The sequence below is a fragment of the Pan paniscus genome, chromosome 20 (genome assembly GCF_029289425.2).
Source record: "Pan paniscus chromosome 20, NHGRI_mPanPan1-v2.0_pri, whole genome shotgun sequence".
NCBI lineage: Eukaryota > Metazoa > Chordata > Mammalia > Primates > Hominidae > Pan > Pan paniscus.
The window spans coordinates 17,393,332-17,413,906 of record NC_073269.2 but is presented as its reverse complement, the minus strand read 5'-3'; the positions used below and the strand labels follow the sequence as shown (position 1 = coordinate 17,413,906).

General features: G+C 42.9%; 1 protein-coding gene across 4 annotated transcripts in view; it reads left to right on the top strand.

The window, feature by feature from the left end:
* Nucleotides 1-20,345, top strand: part of ZNF709 (zinc finger protein 709) — a 49,816-nt gene extending 29,471 nt beyond the window's left edge. For 2 of the 4 annotated variants that reach the window (XM_034945712.3, XM_008967652.4), the window contains exons 2-4: nt 16,058-16,184; nt 16,389-16,446; nt 17,175-20,345. In XM_034945712.3, the coding sequence (XP_034801603.1) occupies nt 16,058-16,184; nt 16,389-16,446; nt 17,175-18,912 (1,923 nt within the window). In that variant the 3' untranslated portion in view covers nt 18,913-20,345. The other 2 variants (XM_034945714.3, XM_055103654.2) reach the window with 2 other exon arrangements.
* Nucleotides 20,346-20,575: the final 230 nt, after the last annotated feature.

The following is a 20,575-nucleotide window of genomic DNA, read 5'->3' as shown; positions in this document are numbered from 1 at the left end:
TGGGTATTTATATGAGAGGAAAACAGGAGAAGGACTTGAAGCTACCTCGTGTAAAATGCTTGTGCCTCTCTTGCCAGTATCTCTCCTGGGACCTGACATCCTATGGGAACTCCTTTGGGTTGAGTCTCCTTTTTGGAAACTTTTCTGGGAGACCTGTCCTTTCCAGCGCAGCACTTCCTCTCCCTGGGCTTATCACCTTGAAAAGATTTACTCACTTAATTGATTCTCAAAAAATGTAAAATATACGTAATTAGGAGACCTACAGCCTAGCCAACATGGCGAAACCCCGTCTCTACTAAAAATACAAAAAAATTAGCCGGGCGTGGTGGTGCACGTCTGTAATCACGGCTACTCAGGAGGCTGAGGCAGGAGAATCACTTGAACCCGGGAGGCAGAGGTTGCAGTTGAGATGAGATTGCGCCACTGCACTACAGCCTCGGCGACAGAGTGAGACTCTGTCTCAAAAAAATAAAAAAATAAAATAAAATAAACCTTTAGAGTGGATGTAAAATATTTCCAAAGAGGCAAGAAAGAGATGGGTTTCAGAAAATAATAAAATATCAAGCTAGGAGCGTTGGCTCACGCCTGTAATCTCAGCACTTTGGGAGGCTGAGTCAGGAGGATCGCTTGAGCTCAGGAGTTCAAGACCAGCCTAGGTGACATAGAGAGACCTCATCTCTACTAGAAATAAAAAAAAAAAAATTAGCTGGGCGTAATGGCCTGCACTTGTAGTCCCAGCTACTTGGGAGGCCGAGGCGGGAGGATTGCTTGAGCCCGGGAAGTTGAGGCTGCTTTGAGCCTTGATCATGCCACTGCACTCCAGGCTGAGCAAGGTCTCACACCTTGTCTCAAAAACAGAAAATAATAATAATGAAATATCCCAGTATGATATTGCATTTATTAAAAAATTTTGTTTCTCTTTTTTTCTTCTGAGAATGTATAGCAAGTTCCTCAGGTCTGTTCTTTCCTTTTCGGTGATTTCAAATGGAATTCCATTCTGGGCTCAGGTTATCCACCTGCCTCAGCCTCCCCTTTGATTTCTTCAAACACAGGGTTTGTCTCATGTAAATATCAGTAGTGGTCCAGGTCACTTGACTGGAGAGCAAAGAGGACTCAGGTCAGTGACTCCAAGCTCTAAGACCAACCCTTGGGTCTGCCAAGGGATGTAATCGAAGGCCCAGTTGTTTCTTCCTAGGGAGCCTCCCCTGCAGGTGTCCTACCTGCTCATACCTACTGTGGAAGGAGCCCTTTGTACTGAGAGAAGCTGCTGAGCACTGGAAAGCTGGGGATCTGAATGCACGTTGGGGGATTGGCTGAATCCAGTGATGCCCTTCCTGAGGGCATAATTGTGGTTTCCTTGGGCCTATTTTTAGACATTAGGTTTGAGTTTTGCATCTGTTGTGTAGGTGCACCCAGTGTAATTTTTCTATAGTGAGAAAGTCTGTAAAGGCCAGGAGATCTCTCTCCTGGACACAGGATGAATGAACTGGGGAGTTCATTTGGGTCAGAACCTTAATCTCTGTCCAGTTGAGAGTTTCCTCACTTACGACAATTGAAGGGGCGATTTCCCTGTCACCAGGGGTGAGGGAATGTGTGGAGCTCGCTGAGTTCATTCCTTTGGCTCCTCAGGTGCCCCTGCCCTCTGTCACCAGGGACTATCTCACTCTAAGGGTTGTTGCCCAACAGCAAGAATGTGGGCCCCAAGCTTGTGTATGTGTTTAGCTTTCTGAGTGTGGGTTTTCCTTCTGAATTGTGGAGAAGCAGTCTGCTAGTCTGAGCTGACTTGAGAGAGAGAGGGAGAGAGAGAGGGAGAGGGAGCGTGTGTGTGTGTGTGTGTGTGTGTGTGTGTATGTGTATTTTAGAGGTGGGTTCTCACTTTGTTGGCCAGGCTGGTCTCAAACTGCTGGCCTCAAACAGTCCTCCCACCTTGGCCTCTCAAAGTGCTGGGATTACAGATGTGGCTTGGCTTTCCTTTCCCTTTCCTTTCCTTCTTCCTTTCCTTTCCTTCTTCCTTTCCTTCCTCCTTTCTTTCTTTCCCCTTCCTTCCTTCCCTTTTTTTTTTTTTAAGTCAATGTCTCACTCTGTCACCCAGACTAGAGTGCAGTGGTGTGATCATAGCTAACTGTAACCTCGAACACCTTTCTTGGCTCAAATGATCCTCCCACCTCAGCTTCCGAAGTACCTAGGACTACAGGTGTGCACTGTCACACCTGAATTTGTAAATTTTTTGTAGATCCTCACTGTGTCCAGGCTGGTGTTTTTTTTTCCCTTTGGATTCCTTTATTTGCTGACTATTACAGCAGCTGGATTCTAGTTTCTGTTAACACTTTTTAATGTTATTCCATATGTGAGTGTGTTAAATTTTGTTTCTTGGGTTTGAAAATGTAAGTCGATTGAAAGGTATGATGCAACTAAGGCAAGAAAATTCTGAAACCAGGCCGGGTGTGGTGGCTCACGCCTGTAATTTCAGCGCTTTGGGAGGCCAAGGCAGAAGGATCACTTGAGGTCAGAAGTTCGAGACCAGCCTGGCCAACTTGGTGAAACCCTGTCTCTACTAAAAATATAAAAATTAACCAGACATGTAATTTTTGGTGGGTGCCTGTAATCCCAGCTACTCGGGAGGCTGAGGCAGGAGAATCGCTTGAACCCCGGGTTGCGGGGGAGGTTGCAGTGAACCGAGATTGTGCACTGCACTCCAGCCTGGGCAACAGAGCAGGACTCCATCTCAAAACAAAAAAAAAAAGAAAGAAAACTCTGGAACCAAACAGAATATTTGTTTCTTTTAGGCAAGAGAACCTCAAGATAAGAGATGAATGTATTTACATTCTCAGGTACATTTTTCATTTTTAGATCGGTTTTTGTATGTGCATGTCATAGAGTACTTGGAAATTTAAAAGAGGCCAGGCATCGTGGCTCATGCCTGTAATCCCAGCACTTTGGGAGGCTGAGGCAGGTGGATTGCTTGAGCCCAGGAGTTTGAGAACAGCGTGGGCAACATGGCGAAACCTTGTCTTTACAAAAAAAAAAAAAAAAATTAGCCAAGTGTGGTAATTTTAGCTGGGTGTAGTCCCAGCTACTCAGGAGGCTGAGATGGGAGGATCCCTTGAGCCTGGGAGGCAGAGGTGGCAGTGAGCCAAAATTGAGTCAGTGTGCTTCATTCATCCTGGGCGACAGATTAAAACCCTGTCTCAAGAAACAAAAACAAAAACAAAAAAACCTCAAAGTCCATATGATTCCTATTGCAAATGAATTTCCACTGGAACTGAAAGGAAAATGCAATTGAACTTTTTTTTTTTTTTTTTGAGACGGAGTCTTGCTCTGTCGCCCAGGCTAGAGTGCAGTGGCGCGATCTCGGCTCACGGCAAGCTCTGCCTCCCAGGTTCACGCCATTCTCCTGCCTCAGCCTCCTGAGGAGCTGGGACTACAGGCGCTCGCCACCACGCCCGGATAATTTTTTGTATTTTTAGTAGAGACGGGGTTTCACCATGTTAGCGAGGATGGTCTTGATCTCCTGACCTCATGATCCACCCGCCTCGGCCTCCCAAAGTGCTGGGATTACAGGCGTGAGCCACTGCACCTGGCCTGAACTTCTTTATTTGGTAGAATAACTACTCAAAGCTTATATATATATTTGAAAATCCTAACATACTTAAGATAAAACGCTAATGCATTATAATATGCTACTCCTTCCCAATAGCACCTCCCAGTGTGAGATGGTAGGACACATAATAATGCACCTTGTCATTATAGTTAGAAAGAGATTTGAAAGTTTTTCACTTTTGTAATTGTCAGTGCTTAAAGTATTAAGTTTTTTGTTTTTTTTTTTTAAACAGGGTCTCGCTCTGTTGTCCTAGTTAGAGTACAGTGGCACAATCATAACTCACTACAGCCCTGAACTCCTTTCACCTCTGCCTCCCAAGTAACTAGAATTACAGACATGAGCCACCATGCCCACCTAATTATATATATATATTCTTTTTTGTAGAGACAGGGTCTCACTCTCTTGACCAGATTGGTCTTGAACTCCTGGCTTCAAGCAATCCTCTCAACTTGGCTTACCAAAATTCCCTAGTATGAGCCACCACACCCAGCTGGATTCAGTCTTTTTTTTTGAGACGGAGTCTCACTCTGTCGCCAGGCTGGGGTGCAGCGGCACAATCTCAGCTCACTGCAGTCTCCTACTCCCAGGTTCAAGCAATTCCCCTGCCTCAGCCTCGCGAGTAGCTGGGACTACAGGCGTGCACCACCACGCCCGGCTAATTTTTTTGTATTTTAGTAGAGACGAGGTTTCACCATGTTGGCCAGGATGGTCTCGATTTCCTGATCTCGCGATCCACCTGCCTTGGTCTCCCAAAGTGCTAGGATTACAGGCGTGAGCCATCGCACCCGGCCTGGATTAAGTCTTAGAATTGTTTCATACGTAGAAAATTTTAAATCAAAATTTAAAAAGCAAAAGTAAGTTGATTAAAAATGAAGATTATTAAGTAGTAAAATATGGCTTATTTAAATTTAGCTGTTTATTTTAAAGAAATCATGCATGTGGAAGTTAGAAAAAAATCCACAATAGTTGAGTCTAACTTGAAAAGACTCACTGCCAGCATATTCTGGTCCACTCCAGCCAGGGCACTTGCTCTAGCCACCCCCCAAATACCCACTTTTGATAATTTTTTATTTTTTTTTGAGATGGGGTCTTGTTCTGTTGCCCAGGCTGGAGTACAATGACATGATGGTAGCTCATTGCAGCCTCAACCTCCTGGGCTCAAGTGATCTTCCCACCTCAGCCTCTTCAGTAGCTGGGACTACAGGTGTGTGCTGCCACTCCCAGCTAATTTTTAAATTTTTTGTAGTGATGGAGTCTTACTATGTTGCTCAGGCTAGTCTTGAACTCCTGGGCTCAGGCAATCCTCCTGCCTCAGCCTGTCAAAGCCCTGGTGTTATAGGTATAAACCACTGTGCCTGGCCTTTTAATAATTTCTTAAGCATACTGTCAGTGTTTCTTTTTATAAAAATAAGCAATTGCAAATGCATGTTTTTCATACTCATGTTGGTTCTGTAATGAGTAGTTGGACTCTGCGTGTTTTGATTTTGGCTGTGCACATCATAAGCGTCACCCTTCTCTCTTCTCCTCGTGCTGCACACCTGGGCAAGCTGAAAAAGTCTGGGAGCAGGAAATTCAAACCACAGAAGCTCCTGCCCTTGAGCAGGTACTCTCTTGTAGCCCCACCCCCAAACTACAATAAAAACCCGGGCCAGGAGGCTTTCTTTGCTCTCTGAAGCTATGTCACACCTGCTTGAGCAGCCTGCCCTGCTTTCCCCAAGACCTCAATGATCACAGTAGTGAGTCTTTTCATACCTTTTGGTGTCTGTTCTCCACGCTGTTATTAGTGTCAGCATTGGAACCACACAGGAATTGTTACCATGAGCATGGTGTTCAGACATTGACTGTCACCCCATGGGTCTGTCTTCTCTTGCACTGAATTGCTACCTGCTCTGTTGCCTGATGGCCAGCATGCACTTTCAGCTGCTGCTTTCTGGGAAGCTACTACTTTGAGTTGTGCTACTCTGTGCTGCATGTTGAGCCCTGCCAAGTCTGGGTTCTATGTTTAGCCAACTGGAGTTGGCAGTTTTGATAATTCCTTGGCTTTTATGAAGAGGAATATGAGATTTGATACTCCTTAAAGTGGTCCTGGGTAGTGTTTCTTGGCCTGGACTTATCTGTGTGTTTTAGAGTGAAGCTGTGACTGCTGCTGACCTGGCATACAAGGTGCTCATGGGAAAGACTACCTGCCAGAGCAGTCATTTTTGAAAAAGAGACAAAAGAGAGGGGGAAAGGCAGCTGTTAGATGGTGGGCCGAGTCCACACTCCTAATAGCACAGGGCTCCCAAGGACCCTTAAGTGTTGCTGCTGTTGCTCTATTGCAGCAAGGATGCTGACCCTCAGGATTATAGGGCACACTCATGGTTCCTCTGCAGCATTGCAAAGGGTTCATTCAAAGCCAGCTTAAGGCCCAGGTGCTTAAACTTTATAAAGCAACCATGAGGGACAGGCCCCTAAGCCTGATAATAGTGATTTGTGGCTCTCTGGAGGGAAAAGAACACCCCTCCCCTGTAGAGAGGATTTTGCTGTCAAAATATATCCAGGGACAAAAACAAAAACAAAACAAACATGTTAGGAAGGAAAGGAACAAAAGAAAAAAATGCTGAAAAAGAGGTCCACAATTTGACCCAATTGGAAATTCCAAATAGACTAAAGGAATTTAGACGACAAAAAAGATAAAAGAGCCTCTATATCATAGGTTCTGTATTAATTTTAACATCTTATGTAATGTATTAATTAACACACTATAGGATTAGCCAATACAAGGGCTCAAATTATGGTTATACCTGGGAGACCCACTAAAATTTAAGCAAGGTATCCCCTGATAATCTTAAGGGAGTTATTGAATATAAAATAGAAGACAAATAAGTATGTCTCATCTTAGCCATCATAACTGTGCCTAAATTCCCCATGTTCATGGCACCCAGTGTCCTAAAATACGCCAGAATGAACAGGTAAACTCTAAACCAGGGAGTCATAAGTGAAATTTAAATTAAATCTTTGGCACTTACAAACTGGCTTGACAGAATGAGACCCTGTGGAACTTACTCCCCAGTTAAATTAGTTACGATGGCTCAATATAAATTGAACAGGGCCTTGAAGGGTTGAAAAGTATTATGTAAAACCTGTTTAGTGAGGAAGTGATTATTCCCCGTGCTTCTCGTTTTAAAAGTACAGTTTGGCCTTTCTTAAACTTGGAGAGAATGAATGGCAACCCGCAATGGATTACCACAACCTTAATGCTGTGGTCCCACCCATTAAGCCCCTATACCAATATCAAACATGGAAATTACTGACACCATCCAGCTGATCTCACAGATTTCACCATCTCACAGGCTAATTATATACCTTTACCTAGTTTCCCAAGGGAACCTCAACAGCCTTGCCATTGCACAGTCTTTGCAGGCAAAATCTGAACTGCATCCACCTTTCTCTAGAACACAGGTATGACATTACATTAATGACAGCCTTGTCTGAGGACATTGTTTTGGCATTCATTCAGGACACATAAATACTGAAAAAAAAATAGAGCTTACAAAAAGTCCATTGCCCCATATATAAAATAAGAGACCTTTATGTTTTGGTTAAGTTCCTAAAAACCATTTGGTAAAAGGAGGGCCGCTCCATCCGTGACACTACTATGAAATAGCTATTGTCCCTCTGACTACCCACAGCATCTTCTAGGTTCTTTTGATGTTCTGGAGGCAACATATTCCTTGTTTATAAATTTTACTTAACCATTTTATGCTGTTAATTGCAAATTGGCCCACCTTAAATGGGTCCCTCTACCGCAAAAGGCTCTGGAGTCTTTTTCATTCTCTTAACACAGAGCTTTCATAGAGAAGGAGCTTTTTCATTTTAATGAAGTCAAACTTACTGATTTATTTTGTATGGATTTTGCTTATATCTAAAAATTTATCACCAAACCCAGGGTCACCTAGATTTTCTTCTTCATTAACTTTTAGGTATCCTATAACTTTACTTTTTTTTTTTTGAGGCAAGTTCTCCCTCTTGCCCAGGCCAGAGTGCGGTAGTGCAATCTTGGCTCACTGCAGCCTCAACCTCCTGGGCTCAAGCACTCCTCCCACTTCAGCCTCCTGAGTAGGTGGGACTACAAGCGTGCACCACCACACCTGGCTAATTTTTGTATTTTTAGTAGAAACAGGGTTTTGTCACTTTGGACAGGCTGGTGTCCAACTCCCGACCTCAGGTGATCTGCCTGCCTCAGCCTCCCAAAGTGCTGGGATTACAGGTGTTAGCCACTGTGCCTGGCCAGGATTTACATCTTTTTAATATTCAGTGTCCATTTTACAAGTTATGGTAGCTATAGTCACTTTAAATACTTTCATCTTTTAGCTTTTATACTAGAGTTGAAAGTGATGTTTGTACCACCATTATGTATTAGAATATTCTGGATTTGACTATACTTTTGCCTTTACCCATGAGTTTTATACTTTCATATCTTTTTGTGTTGCTAATTAGCTTAACACTTTGAATGTATTGTCCCACTCTCTTGACATCCAAGGTTTCTGCTAAGACATATATTTATAGTCTTACAGGTGTTGGTGAGGATTTAGAGAAAAGGGAACCTTGGTATACTGTTGGTAGAAGTTTAAATTTAAATTGATACAGGCATTATGGATAATAGCATAGATGTTTATCAGAAAATTAGAAAAGGAATTGCTATATGATCCAGCACTCTGCTTCTCCATATTTATCTAAAGGAATTGAAATCAACATCTTGAAGAGATATGTGCACTCCCATGTTCATTGCATCATTGTTCACAACAGCCAAGATATGTAAACAACCTAAATATGTGTCAACAGATGAATGTGTGATGTATACATAAAATAAAATATGATTTAGCCTTTAAAAAAAGGAAATCCTGCCATTGACAACACCATGGATGGACATAGGGGACATTATGCTCAGTGAAATAAGCCAAACAGAAAGGCACATTCTTTGTAGTCTCACTTATATATGTAATCTAAAATAATCAAACTCATAGAAGCATAGAGTAGAATGGTAATTTGCAGGGGAAGGGGGAAATGGGGAGATGAAGCTGAAGAATACAAAGCTTCAGTTATGCAGATAAATGAGCTTTGAAGATCTACTATATGGCATAGTACCTATAGCTAACAACACAATGATTTTATAGTTAAACATTCCTTTTAAAAATGTTTAAAAATTTGTATTCATGTTTAAGATGGGATCGTGCCCCATTATCCAGGCTGGAGTGCAATGGCACAATCGTGGCTCACTGCAGCCTCAAACTCCTGGGCTCAAGCAATCCTCCTGTCCCAGCCTCTTAAGTACCTGGGACTACAGGCAAATGCCACCACACCCACCTAAGATTTTTACATTTTTTTCTAGAGATGTGATCTCACTATGTTGCCTAGGCTGGTCATGAATTCCTGGCATCAAGTGATCCTCCCACCTTGGCCTCCCAAAGTGCTGGGGTTATAGGTGTGAGCCACTGTGCCTAGTCTTAAAATTTCTAAAATAGATATTATGTTGTATTCTTAACACATAGACACACAAATAGTAATAATAATGAAGGGGGAAAGAAACTTTTGTGATCAATATGTCTATGTCCTTATGATACTGAGGGCTTCATAGGTGTATACTTATCCCCAAACTCATTGAGTTGTATACATTAAATATGTACAACTTTTTCATGTCAATCATTGCCTCAATAAGTGATTTAAAAATATAAATTTATAGGTGAGCTTTGGTCAGTCATTAATTAGTCTATTGATGTTCTCTTCTGGCTTATCTCCATCCTGCTTCATAGATGGCCACAGTCTTGATTATTTGATTATTCTTTATACCTTTATCTTCCATTTCACTATGTGATGTTCTTTTAGTTGAGCCTTATTTGAACTTTAAATACATGAGTATTAGTGGAATTAACAATGAAAAGGTTTTTGAGTGGTTTTGCCTCTGTGTTTCACATGATAGTGACAGGCTGGGGGAATCCAGTTTTATCATCCAATCCATTGATGGTGGTGTTTGGGCTTTTTCCAGTTCATTTTTTGCTCTTGTGAAAAATACTGATCCTATTGTTTTGGTATCTGTGTCTAAGTACAAATACACAATAACTTCTCTGGATGTTGGAGAAAAATCACTGTGCTATAGATTATGGTCAAGTTCAAATTTACAGGAAATAGCAATGGAGTGTATCAGTTGATCTTTCTTCCATTCATGCATAACTATTTGTTTATTGGCAGTGGTCATCAATACTTGGGAGTAGCTAATTGACTGATTTTTGGCCTTCTAATATGTAAGAAATTGGATCTATTTGGTATTTCATTTGGCTGTATCAAGGAAGGAGCGAGATATACCTTTTCCTTTTTTTTTTTTTTGAGACAGAGTCTCACTCTGTCACCCAGGCTGGAGTGCAGTGGCGCGATCTTGGCTCACTGCAACCTCCGCCTCCCATGCTCAAGCAATCCTCGTGTCTCGGCTACCTGAGTAGCCAGGATTACAGGCCCGTGCCACCACACCTGGCTAATTTTTGTATTTTTTGTAGAGACAGAGTTTCGCCATGTTGGCCAGGCTGGTCTCAAACTTCTAACCTCAAGTGATCTGCTCGCCTCGACCTTCCAAAGTTCTGGGATTACAGGTGTGAGCCACCGTGCCCAGCCAGACCTTTTTTCATATATATGGTGTGTCATCCTCTCTTAAATATATTTTCATTATTTTTCCTTTTTTTTTTTTTTTTTTTGAGATGGAGTCTCGCTCTGTCGCCGAGGCTGGAGTGCAGTGGCACGATCTGGGCTCGCTGCAACCTCCACCTCCCGGGTTCAAGTAGTTCTCCTGCCTCAGCCTCCCAAGTAGCTGGGATTACAGGTGCCCACCACCACGCCTGGTTAATTTTTGTATTTTTAGTAGAGATGGGATTTCACCATGTTGGCCAGACTGGTCTTGAACTCCTGACCTTAGGTGATCCACCCGCCTTGGCCTCCCAGAGTGTTGGGATTACAGATGTGAGCCACCGTGCCCGGCCTGTGTTCCCATTTTTAAATCATGTGTTCACTTTTTATTTATTTGGCTATTTTATTACTTATTTATTGACAGAGTCTTGCCCTGTTACCCAGGCTGGTGTGATAGCTTACTGCAGCCTCTAACTCCTGGGTTCATATGATCCTCCTGCCTCAGCTTCCTGAGTAGCTAGGACTACAAGTGTGAGCCATCATGCCTGACTGTTCATTTATTTTTACTCTGCATACTAGTTCATTTATATTGCATGTATGTCACATATTTTTTTCCTGCTTTGTGATTTGTCTTTTAACTTTCTTGATTTTAGTATATTTGAACTTTTCAGTCTCATCCTTTATGGCTTACTCTTACATGAGAAAATTCCCCCTACTCTTGCATTTAAAAAAGTTTGCCTGTGACTTTTGAAACAGTTTTAATTATATTATTCACATTTAAATCTACATTAAATTGATTATTGTCTATGGAAAAGAGCTGATGCAATGCTTTTTCCAGTTAGACAACAGTGTGTCCCTTCTGCATGTATTGAAGTGTTAGTGATCTCTTCCACTACCCTACAATGCTTGCTCTATCATTAATCAATTTTCCTTATAAATGCCAGTCCATTGAAGACACTTTTCCCCTCCCTTGTTCTATTTAGCTCTCTGTGTGTCATGCTGTTTGGAGTGTTAATAGTTTGAAAATCCTTGATACATACTAGGCAAGTATTTATGTTGCTCTTCAAAAGACTTTACCCATTGTTTGACATTTATTGTTCCTCTTAGGTTTGGAAAAGTAGTTTTTCTTGACTATTTTAGGGATTTGTAGAATTTTATAAGTCTATTTTAAGAATTTTATAAGTCTATTTTAGGGATTTGTAGAATTTTATAAAGATATCATTTGGGAGCGGTGGCATCTTGTTGACACTGAGTTTGTTCTAAGAACATGTACCAACTTTCACCTTAATTTAATTCTGCTTTGACATTACCCAATAACATTTTTAAAATTAGGATTATTAAATATCCTTTATTAGCCTTATTTAGTCATAGTTGGTGTGGAGGAAAGCAGATGCAACCAAGCCTTTAAATGTTCTTTCCTGATGTAATCACATGGAATGGGCTCAATTCCCCAAGCAACAAGTTGTGATATGATATATTGTCTGCTAGGGAAGCTCATTAGAGACCCAGTGCTCACAGTGCTTTTGGGGGGCGGATCAAGTAGGCATCCTCTGCCTGGCATGTGAAAAAGTCCAGACTCTAAGAAGGAAAAAAGGAGTTCAATATATACTGTATTGATTCCATAAACCATTTAGGCACGCTAAGCCACTCTTTTTTTTTTTTTTTGAGGTGGAGTCTCGCTCTGTCGCCCAGGCTGGAGTGCAGTGGCATGATCTTGGTTCACTGCAAGCTCCGCCTCCCGGGTTCACGCCATTCTCCTGCCTCAGCCTCCCGAGTAGCTGGGACTAAGGCTCCCGACATCACACTCAGCTAATTTTTTGTATTTTTAGTACAGACGGGGTTTCACTGTGTTAGCCAGGATGGTCTCGATCTCCTGACCTTGTGATCCACCCACCTCAGCCTCCCAAAGTGCTGGGATTACAGCGTGAGCCACTGCACCCAGCCACACACTAAGCCACTCTTTATCACTTAGGTTGGCGGGGTCCCTCCCAAATTCTCACTTCCCAGATATCAGTGAAGCACAACAAATGTTTGGAGACCACAGAATCATATGTGAACTTTTTATGAATTGAATATATACCCTCAGGCATTTAAAGATAAGTAGTCTTAGGTTAACATTTTACTAATGTTAACAGTCTTCTGCACACTAGGTAGTAGGAATTTCTTTGAACAAGTGCCATAGAACCACTGTACAAGGAACAGTTAGAACTTACCTGATCAGCTCATTTTACTCCTTTGACCCAACAACAAGAAAGGTGTGGATATTTCTGTTACTTTACCAAATAGGTAAATTCTAGTATCAGGATTGCTGTTTGGGAGCATTTTTTCTGTCCTTTGCATATGGACATCAGTAGGTTAATGATCTTTTTCAAAGGCCAAGATTTAGGGGAATTATGCCACTGAGGGATTCCTATGCTTTGGTGTCGGGATCTCATGCCACCACGTACCTCACGGGAGCCTAAAATGAGAGACGTTGGGAGGATGGCCAGCCTCTAGAGTAGCTGTTTGCGAATCACTTCTTTCTGAAATTGGAGAAAGGGAATTTCATATCCTTTTGGAGGACAGCACTGCTGAACCCTTTGAATTTTGTAATCATGGGCAAATTCAGTATGAAACCATTGTGGATTTGGGTGAACTCCCTTGCAAATTGAAACTGTTAACCTGTTACTCAAATTCGTTAAGTCTCAGGGTACACTGTTAGGTTTCTGAGGGAAAGAGCTGTTCTGGCATCTTATCATCTCCATCCTATGTGTGCTAACAGTGGTCGCAGCCCTGAGGCTCATGAGTGTGGGGATTTTTTGAAGACTTAATTTTTTTTTTTTTGAGACAGAGTCTTGCTCTGTCACCCAGGCTGGAGTGCAGTGGTGCGATCTCGGCTCACTGCAAGCTCTGCCTCCCAGGTTCACACCATTCTCCTGCCTCAGCCTCCCGAGTAGCTGGGTCTACAGGCGCCCACCACCACGCCCAGCTAATTTTTTTGTATTTTTAGTAGAGACAGGGTTTCACCATGTTAGCCAGGATGGTCTCTATCTCCTGACCTCGTGATCCACCCTTCTCAGCCTCCCAAAGTGCTGGGATTACAGGCATGAGCAACCGCGCCTGGTGAAGATTTAATTTTTATGATCTAAGTTGCCATGCCTTTTTCCTCCTGCCTGTGCTCTAACATCCCAGTAACCTCCTGCCTCCATCAAATGGGACAGGGAGAAAAAAGAAACACTGGGTCTGTGATAAATATTACACAAACAAGTTAAAATTAGTATTTCACTAAAAGAATATTTTCACTCCACCAGTTGGATCTGACTAATTCTAATGGTCTGCAGTACTTCGGTACAACATGGCCAGCAGGATGTTGTTGCAAGTTGCACGGGCCCTCTGGCTTTTCAGTGTAATCATGGGAATAGAAGAAAAAATGTACAGTTCTTCAGTATATACTTATTCATTAAAATCTCGTGGCTGGGCGCGGTGGCTCACGCCTGTAATCCCAAGCACTTTGGGAGGCCGAGGTGGGCGGATCACGAGGTCAGGAGATCGAGACCATCCTGGCTAACATAGTGAAACCCCGTCTCTACTAAATATACAAAAAATTAGCCGGGCATAGTGGCGGGCGCCAGTAGTCCTAGCTACTCAGGAGGCTGAGGCAGGAGAATGGCGTGAACCCGGGAGGCGGAGCTTGCAGTGAGCCGAGATCGCGCCACTGCACTCTAGCCTGGGCGACAGAGCAAGACTCTGTCTCAAAAAAAAAAAAAAAAATCTCGTACAGATTTGACCCTGTGTTTCATGGGATGCTGAGTGATATAGTACATGATAAAGCAGGAGATAAAAAATATTTTTCTTACAAGGAATTGTTGGTCTTAAACTGGAAATATTTGCTTCAATCGTATAGCATTTCTTTTTTTTTTTTTTTATTGATCATTCTTGGGTGTTTCTCGCAGAGGGGGATTTGGCAGGGTCATAGGACAATAGTGGAGGGAAGGTCAGCAGATAAACAAGTGAACAAAGGTCTCTGGTTTTCCTAGGCAGAGGACCCTGCGGCCTTCCGCAGTGTTTGTGTCCCTGGGTACTTGAGATTAGGGAGTGGTGATGACTCTTAACGAACATGCTGCCTTCAAGCATCTGTTTACCAAAGCACATCTTGCACCGCCCTTAATCCATTTAACCCTGAGTGGACACAGCACATGTTTCAGAGAGCACAGGGTTGGGGGTAAGGTCATAGATCAACAGGATCCCAAGGCAGAAGAATTTTTCTTAGTACAGAACAAAATGAAAAGTCTCCCATGTCTACTTCTTTCTACACAGACACAGCAACCATCCGATTTCTCAATCTTTTCCCCACCTTTCCCCCTTTTCTATTCCACAAAACCGCCATTGTCATTATGGCCTGTTCTCAATGAGCTGTTGGGTACACCTCCCAGACGGGGTGGTGGCCGGGCAGAGGGGCTCCTCACTTCCCAGAAGGGGCGGCCAGGCAGAGGCGCCCCCCACCTCCCGGACGGGGTGGCTGGCCGGGCGGGGGCTGACCCCCCACCTCCCTCCCGGACGGGGCAGCTGGCCGAGCGGGGGCTGACCCCCCACCACCCTCCCGGACGGGGCAGCTGGCCGGGCGGGGGCTGACCCCCCACCTCCCTCCCGGACGGGGTGGCTGGCCGGGCGGGGGCTGACCCCCCACCTCCCTCCCGGACGGGGCGGCTGACCGGGTGGGGGCTGACCCCCATCTCCCTCCCGGACGGGGTGGCTGCCGGGCGGAGATGCTCCTCACTTCCCAGACGGGGTGGCTGCCGGGCGGAGGGGCTCCTCACTTCTCAGACGGGGTCACGGCCGGGCAGAGGCGCTCCTCACCTCCCAGATGGGGTCGCGGCCAGGCAGAGGCGCTCCTCACATCCCAGGCGGGGTGGCGGGGCAGAGGCGCTCCCCACCTCTCAGACGATGGGCCGCCGGGCAGAGACGCTCCTCACTTCCTAGATGTGATGGCGGCTGGGAAGAGGCGCTCCTCACTTCCCAGACTGGGCAGCCAGGCAGAGGGGCTCCTCACATCCCAGACGATGGGCGGCCAGGCAGAGACGCTCCTCACTTCCCAGACGGGGTGGCAGCCGGGCAGAGGCTGCAATCTCGGCACTTTGGGAGGCCAAGGCAGGCTGCTGGGAGGTGGAGGTTGTAGCGAGCCGAGATCACGCCACTGCACTCCAGCCTGGGCACCATTGAGCACTGAGTGAACGAGACTCTGTCTGCAATCACGGCACCTCGGGAGGCCGAGGCTGGCAGATCACTCGCGGTTAGGAGCTGGAGACCAGCCTGGCCAACACAGCGAAACCCTGTCTCCACCAAAAAAATACGAAAACCAGTCAGGCGTGGCGGCGCGTGCGCCTGCAATCGCAGGCACTCGGCAGGCTGAGGCAGGAGAATCAGGCAGGGAGGTTGCAGTGTGCCGAGATGGCAGCAGTACAGTCCAGCTTCGGCTCAGCATCAGAGGGAGACCGTGGAAAGAGGGGGAGAGGGAGACCGTGGGGAGAGGGAGAGGGAGAGGGAGAGTATCGTATAGCATTTCTCTAAGATGCTGTGTATCCTGTCATTGGAGAGCATAAGACTTGAAGTGATCATAGTAAAAATGTAGAAATAATTTCCAAGTATTCATGGTGGTGTTAAATTTATGAAGAAGTAAGTGTGGACGAAGATTTGAGTTCTGATGACAAAGTTACAGGATAAATGGAGAAAAAGGAATTATATATGAACTTTTAATGAACTGAGTATATATCCCCAGTGCTGTCAGTCTCACCCATCCTCCCCTATACATGTGGGATGTTTCAGGACTCAGTGGTCTTTGAGGATGTGGCTGTGAACTTCACCCAGGAGGAGTGGGCTTTGCTGGGTCCCTCTCAGAAGAAACTCTACAGAGATGTGATGCAAGAAACCTTTGTTAACTTGGCCTCTATAGGTAAGAATGAAATTATTCCGTCACTTAGTCAATTAGAGAACAAGTGTTTCTTGCTCATCAGCAAGGTTCCAAGGTTTAGAATGTTGAAAGGGAATACTTTGGTAAATAAATCAGACAGGATAACAGCTCATCCTAGATTTAGAATCTAATAATTGTTCTGTAATTTTGAATAGGTTTAATGATTTTTCTGGGCCTGCATTTTAGGGGAAAACTGGGAGGAGAAGAACATTGAAGATCACAAAAATCAGGGGAGAAAGCTAAGGTGAGTTGTACTTACAAAAGAAAATACTGTCTTATGAGAGAATCTTAGCATGCCATTAGGTTTAAAAAATGAATAATTGAAACAAATAAGCCCCATTTCATATTTATTTATTTTTTGAAAATTTTTGCCAAGAAAGTTTTCTTAAAAATGGTACAGATGTTCAGTATTTGAAAAATATTTCACCTGGAAACAATATTAAGAAACTCTATATTACTAATTTTGGCCAGGCATGGTGGCTCATGCCTGTAATCCTAGCACTTTGGGAGGCCAAGGTGGGCAGATCACCTGAGGTGTGGAGGTTGAGGCCAGCCTGGCCAACATGGCAAAACCCTGCCTCTACTAAAAATGCAAAAATTAGCCAGGTGTGGTGGTGGGTACCTGTAATCCCAGCTACTCATGAAGCTGAGGCAGGAGAACTGCTTGAACCCAGGAGACGGAGGTTGCAGTGAGCCAAGATTGTGCCACTGCACTGCAGCCTGGGCAACAGAGTAAGACTCTGTCTCAAAAAAAAAAAAAAAAAGAAAGAAACTCTATGTTATGAATTTTATTGTTTTGATAATAGCTCTGGTCAAGTACTCTTCCTGAGCATTCATGACATACACTTTCCCTGAAAATGGCAAAAGTGTAATTCTACTACCTACTAATGATTGTGAAATAATCAATAATTATAAAATTATTAATTTTAAAAAGCCACTAATTGTGCGTTTTTTTTTTTTTTTTTCTCACAGAAGTCATATGGTAGAGAGGCTCTGTGAAAGGAAAGAAGGTAGTCAGTTTGGAGAAACCATCAGTCAGACTCCAAATCCTAAACCAAACAAGAAAACTTTTACTAGAGTAAAACCATATGAATGTAGTGTGTGTGGAAAGGACTATATGTGTCATTCATCTCTTAATAGGCACATGAGATCTCATACTGAACATAGATCATATGAGTATCACAAATATGGAGAGAAATCATATGAATGTAAGGAATGTGGGAAAAGATTCAGCTTTCGAAGTTCATTTCGAATACATGAAAGAACTCACACTGGAGAGAAACCCTATAAATGTAAACAGTGTGGTAAGGCTTTCAGTTGGCCCAGTTCCTTTCAAATACATGAAAGAACTCATACTGGAGAGAAACCTTATGAATGTAAGGAATGTGGGAAGGCCTTCATTTATCACACAACCTTTCGAGGACACATGAGAATGCACACAGGGGAGAAACCCTATAAATGTAAAGAATGCGGGAAAACGTTCAGTCATCCCAGTTCTTTTCGAAATCATGAAAGAACTCACTCTGGAGAGAAACCCTATGAATGTAAACAATGTGGAAAAGCTTTCAGATATTACCAAACTTTTCAAATACATGAAAGGACTCACACTGGGGAAAAACCCTATCAGTGTAAGCAATGTGGTAAAGCTCTTAGTTGTCCCACATCCTTTCGAAGTCATGAAAGGATTCACACTGGAGAAAAACCCTATAAATGTAAAAAATGTGGCAAAGCCTTCAGTTTTCCTAGTTCCTTTAGAAAACATGAAAGAATTCATACAGGAGAGAAACCCTATGATTGTAAGGAATGTGGGAAAGCATTCATTTCTCTTCCAAGCTATCGAAGACATATGATAATGCACACTGGAAATGGACCTTATAAATGCAAGGAATGTGGGAAAGCCTTTGATTGTCCTAGTTCTTTTCAAATCCATGAACGAACTCACACTGGAGAGAAACCCTATGAATGTAAACAGTGTGGTAAAGCCTTCAGTTGTTCCAGTTCCTTTCGAATGCATGAAAGAACTCACACTGGAGAGAAACCCCATGAATGTAAACAATGTGGTAAAGCCTTCAGTTGTTCCAGTTCTGTTCGAATACATGAAAGGACTCACACTGGAGAGAAACCCTATGAATGTAAACAGTGTGGTAAAGCCTTCAGTTGTTCCAGTTCCTTTCGAATGCATGAAAGAATTCACACTGGAGAGAAACCCTATGAATGTAAACAGTGTGGTAAAGCCTTTAGTTTTTCTAGTTCCTTTCGGATGCATGAAAGGACTCACACTGGAGAGAAACCCTATGAATGTAAACAATGTGGTAAAGCCTTCAGTTGTTCCAGTTCCTTTCGAATGCATGAAAGGACTCACACTGGGGAGAAACCCTATGAATGTAAACAGTGTGGTAAGGCGTTTAGTTGTTCCAGTTCCATTCGAATACATGAAAGGACTCACACTGGAGAGAAACCTTATGAGTGTAAACAATGTGGTAAGGCCTTCAGTTGTTCTAGTTCTGTTCGAATGCATGAAAGGACTCACACTGGAGTGAAACCCTATGAATGTAAACAATGTGACAAAGCCTTCAGTTGCTCACGTTCCTTTCGAATCCATGAACGAACTCACACTGGAGAGAAACCCTATGCATGTCAACAATGTGGTAAAGCCTTCAAGTGTTCCCGTTCCTTTCGAATACATGAAAGAGTTCATAGTGGAGAGTAACCCTATGTATATAAGCAATATGGCAAAGTTTTCAGTTGTCCTATTTCCTTTTTTTTTTTTTTTTTTGAGTTGAATTCTCACTCTGTTGCCCTGGCTGGAGTGCAGTAGAGTGATCTCAGCTCACTGCAACCTCTGTCTCCTGGGTTCAAGCGATTCTCCTGCCTCAGCTTCCTGAGTAGCTGGGACAACAGGTGTGAACCACCATGCCCACTTAATTTTTGTATTTTTAGTAGAGATGGGGTTTCGCCATGTTGGCCAGGCTGGTCTCGAACTCCTGACCTCAGACGATCCACCTGCCTTGGCCTCCCAAAGTGTTGGATTACAGGTGTGAGCCACCACACCCGGCTCCCATTTCCTTTTGAAGACATGAAATTATTCATATTTCAGAGAAACCCTATGACTATAAGACATGGGAATACCTTCAGTTATTTACGTGTGAATATGAGGAAGCATTCATACTGGACAGGAAACCCTGCGAATGTAGGCAGTGTGGGAAAACCTTCAATGGTCATATGACCTTTTAAGGACCATGAGAAGGCATATGAAGTGTAAAGAATTTTCATATGCCCTATAAATGTAAAGAATTTATAACCTTAAAAATGTAAAGAATGTGGAAAACCCTATAAATGTAAAAAATGTGGAAAAACCTTTATTTGCCTTAGTTTACTTGGAAACCATGAACAAACTCACACTGGAAAGCGACTTCTTAAATATAGACATTGTGAGAAAGCCTTCAGTTGGCCCACATACTAATATGTGAGAATGCAGACTGGATAGAAATCCTATAAAAGTGAGATATAGCAATGTTTTCCATTTTAACAAATGCTCATGTGATACTCCCTTATGTGTGAAACTTCAATCTCATGTTGAAACTCCCACTAGGGAGGTACTGTATAAATGTAGATAATATGGGAAAGCCTGATGCAAATTAATTCATGTATATTGTTCTAGAAAATTCACAACATGTCAGAAATGTGATAAAACATATTATCAGTTACTGATTCTTAAAATGGATCTCTGAATTATGGATTTCTATTACTTTCACAAAAGAACACTGAGATAATTCTGTAAGCTCTTATACAGTTGTACACAAGTTGAATTGATAGTATTTTTTCATTAAATCAGTTTCTGAAATTTTGTCTTTCCATATTGAAGTCTGTTAGATTCATGAGTGAATTGAAGTGTATTTATAATAAGCTAGCAGTTTTGATTTTTATATATTTTTTAGTTGTGCTGTAATGGGCCATCAAAAAATGACAATTTGGTAATTTTTAGGATTTCCTACTGGCCTTATGTGGCAGGTACTAGATATCATTATATGTATTTCATCTTTCTGACCAAAAGAGGCTTTTTTAGAGGAAGACAGAGTACCCTTTTTTCTATTTTTTATGCTAAAAAATAATCATAATAAATTTTTGAGTCTGCAAAGTTTATCATACAGTATACTCTCTCATTGGAATTATTATTTTCATCTTCTGTTTGCTGTTTGTAATTCCTTCTGGCTGTGATTTGAATAATAGACTTTGCATTAATAAGGAGATCTGAGATAGAACCATATAACCTATAGCTGGAAATGGCTGTCCTGGATTGTGTTAACATGGGTTATGTTGTGACCTATGTTTTCTATAATCTAACCTTTTATGGCTCCACGGTATAATTCACC